At 40.0% G+C, this 2383-nt stretch overlaps 1 protein-coding gene across 1 annotated transcript in view; it reads left to right on the forward strand.

Annotated features, from left to right (window-relative positions):
* TMX1 (thioredoxin related transmembrane protein 1) overlaps positions 1-2383 on the forward strand; it is a 14264-nt gene that overhangs the window by 10548 nt on the left and 1333 nt on the right. Inside the window, exons 5-7 of the mRNA XM_006773784.2 lie at positions 646-691; positions 786-887; positions 1008-1074. Of these exons, the coding sequence (XP_006773847.1) occupies positions 646-691; positions 786-887; positions 1008-1074 (215 nt within the window). The remainder of the gene's footprint in view (positions 1-645; positions 692-785; positions 888-1007; positions 1075-2383) is intronic.

Consider the following 2383-nt stretch of genomic DNA (forward strand, 5'->3'; position numbering starts at 1 on the left):
TTCTGTGTGTGTGTGTGTGTGTGTGTGGGGGGGGGAGTTCTTTCATTTTGGGGAAGAGACAACTCTTAGGCAGGCAATAGGTGTGTGTGTGTGGGTGCACATGGCTTTTCCAACTTCTGCTCAAAATGACCTAATGTGCTTTTCTATGATGGTGCAAGAGTGATCTTTTTTTTAAATATATTTTATTGATTTTTCACAGAGAGAAGGGGAGAGGGATAGAGAGTCAGAAACATCAATGAGAGAGAAACATCAATCAGCTGCCTCCTGCACACCCCCTATGGGGATGTGCCCGCAACCAAGGTACATGCCCTTGATTGGAATTGAACCTGGGACCCTTCAGTCTGTAGGCCAACGCTCTATCCACAGAGCCAAACTGGTTAGGACGAAATTCGTCATTTTTAAGCGTAAAAATATCTATGATGTTAACACCTTCAGCAAATTTGACATATGAAGTTTTGAAGCTTACTGTCAATACAACAAAATAGCATACATATCAAATCGCATATATATCAACATGTGTAACTCCATCTATTGAAAAAAATCTGCATTAACTGGTACACCTAGTATGTCTTTTTTTTAAATCTGTTATAGCGGGAGCAGATGTATATCTGACTGGGTTTTTTAATCATCTTGCTTTTATTTTAGGATGAGTAGTATGTCAGCACTCTTTCAGCTATCTATGTGGATCAGGGTATGAGCTAAAATTTTATTTCTATATTAAACATTTTTGACATATGCTTTCTAAATGACCAGGTTTTTAGGTTGTTTTTTTCTTTTAATTTTAGACTTGCCATAACTATTTAATTGAGGACCTTGGATTACCGGTATGGGGATCATACACAGTTTTTGCTTTAGCAACTCTGCTTTCAGGACTATTATTAGGACTCGTAAGTACTTTATTTTTAGAGTACTAGAAAGAAAAATATCGTAAAATTTGATAATTTTATGTAGTTGTACTAGCTTTTTCATATATTATATATTTGGATTTCTTATGTTTGTTTTTGCAGTGTATGATATTTTTGGCAGATTGCCTTTGTCCTTCAAGAAGACACAGACCACAGCCATACCCTTCCAGTAAGAATATTTTTATTTTGTTTTATTCTTTTGGATTCTTTTATTACTTATTCATTTTTAAAATTTATTTTTTATTACAGTTGACAAATAATCTACATGATTTGAGCTGTTTTTCAGTCTGTGTGTTTGGCTTAGATTTCGAGTTGCTAGGGAAATACCCAACTCAGTTGAGCTTTAAGCAAAATAGGAATTTATTGGTTTATGTAGCAAGGAAATCTGAGGGCAGAGTTGATTGGATCCTAGGGCTCAGATGTTAGCATGTTATGTTTCTGAATTGCTCAGTTTTCCTTGTCTTTGTTTGCTCCATTTTTGGCTCTTTTCAGCCCTTAGCATAAAATGATTATTGCACACAATCACAGAAAAAGAAGGAAATATACCTTTTCCCTACCCCCATCTTTTGGGAAAATCCTGGTGCACTCCACTTGTGTAAAGGGCTCACTTGCAACAGTCACTGTAAACCAGGGCTTTTCAACCTTGATACTATTGCCCTTTTAGGCTGCATAATTTTTAAGTATGACGGGCTGTCTTTTGTATGCTGTTGGATATTTAGCATCCTGTTGGTCTCCAATAGCACCACCTCTCAATTTGACAATCAAAAATATCTCCAGACATTGCCAAATTTTTCCTGGGGCAAAATCACCCCTGGTGGAGTACCACTGCTGTAAACTGCAGTGCTCACTATAACTACAAGAGATACGGTATAGGGAAGAGGCTATTGACCAAACAGGAAGAGGGATACCAGACAGACAAAGGAACAGATTGTCCACTTTGTGGTAATTTCTCCCCATAGTTTTCTGATTTACGCTCTGTTCCTGTATTTTTCCCCCTCCATTCTGGATTGATTGCTCAGGATTAGGGGCAGTCTAGGAACACTGAAGAGAGTAAAGCTCATTGACCCAATTCTGTATTTTGATGTCATTTTAACATGGTGTGTTCTAAGTTTAAGCTAACTAGCAACTGGCCTTATTAAAAAAAGTAAAAAGAGTATATATGTATATATTTAAAAATTAAAATTAGCACATTTTATTGTTTATAATTATACTAGAGGCCTGGTGCACGAAATTCGTGTATGGGTAGGGTCCCTAGGCCTGGCCGGCTATCAGGGCTGATCTGTGGGACGACCGGGACCCCCCACTGGCACCCACCTTGACTGGCCTGGCACCACCTGCTCATCAGCCCAGCCGCGCCCCCCCCCCCCCCACCACCACTGCTGGTTGCCTCTCTCTTGGGGGTGACTGGTGGCACACCACCTGCTCGCCAGCCCCACCCCTCACCACCACTGCTGGTCAGGGCCTGAGGGCTGGGGGCA

This window comes from Myotis davidii, unplaced genomic scaffold (genome assembly GCF_000327345.1).
Source record: "Myotis davidii unplaced genomic scaffold, ASM32734v1 scaffold847, whole genome shotgun sequence".
NCBI classification, from domain to species: Eukaryota; Metazoa; Chordata; class Mammalia; order Chiroptera; family Vespertilionidae; genus Myotis; species Myotis davidii.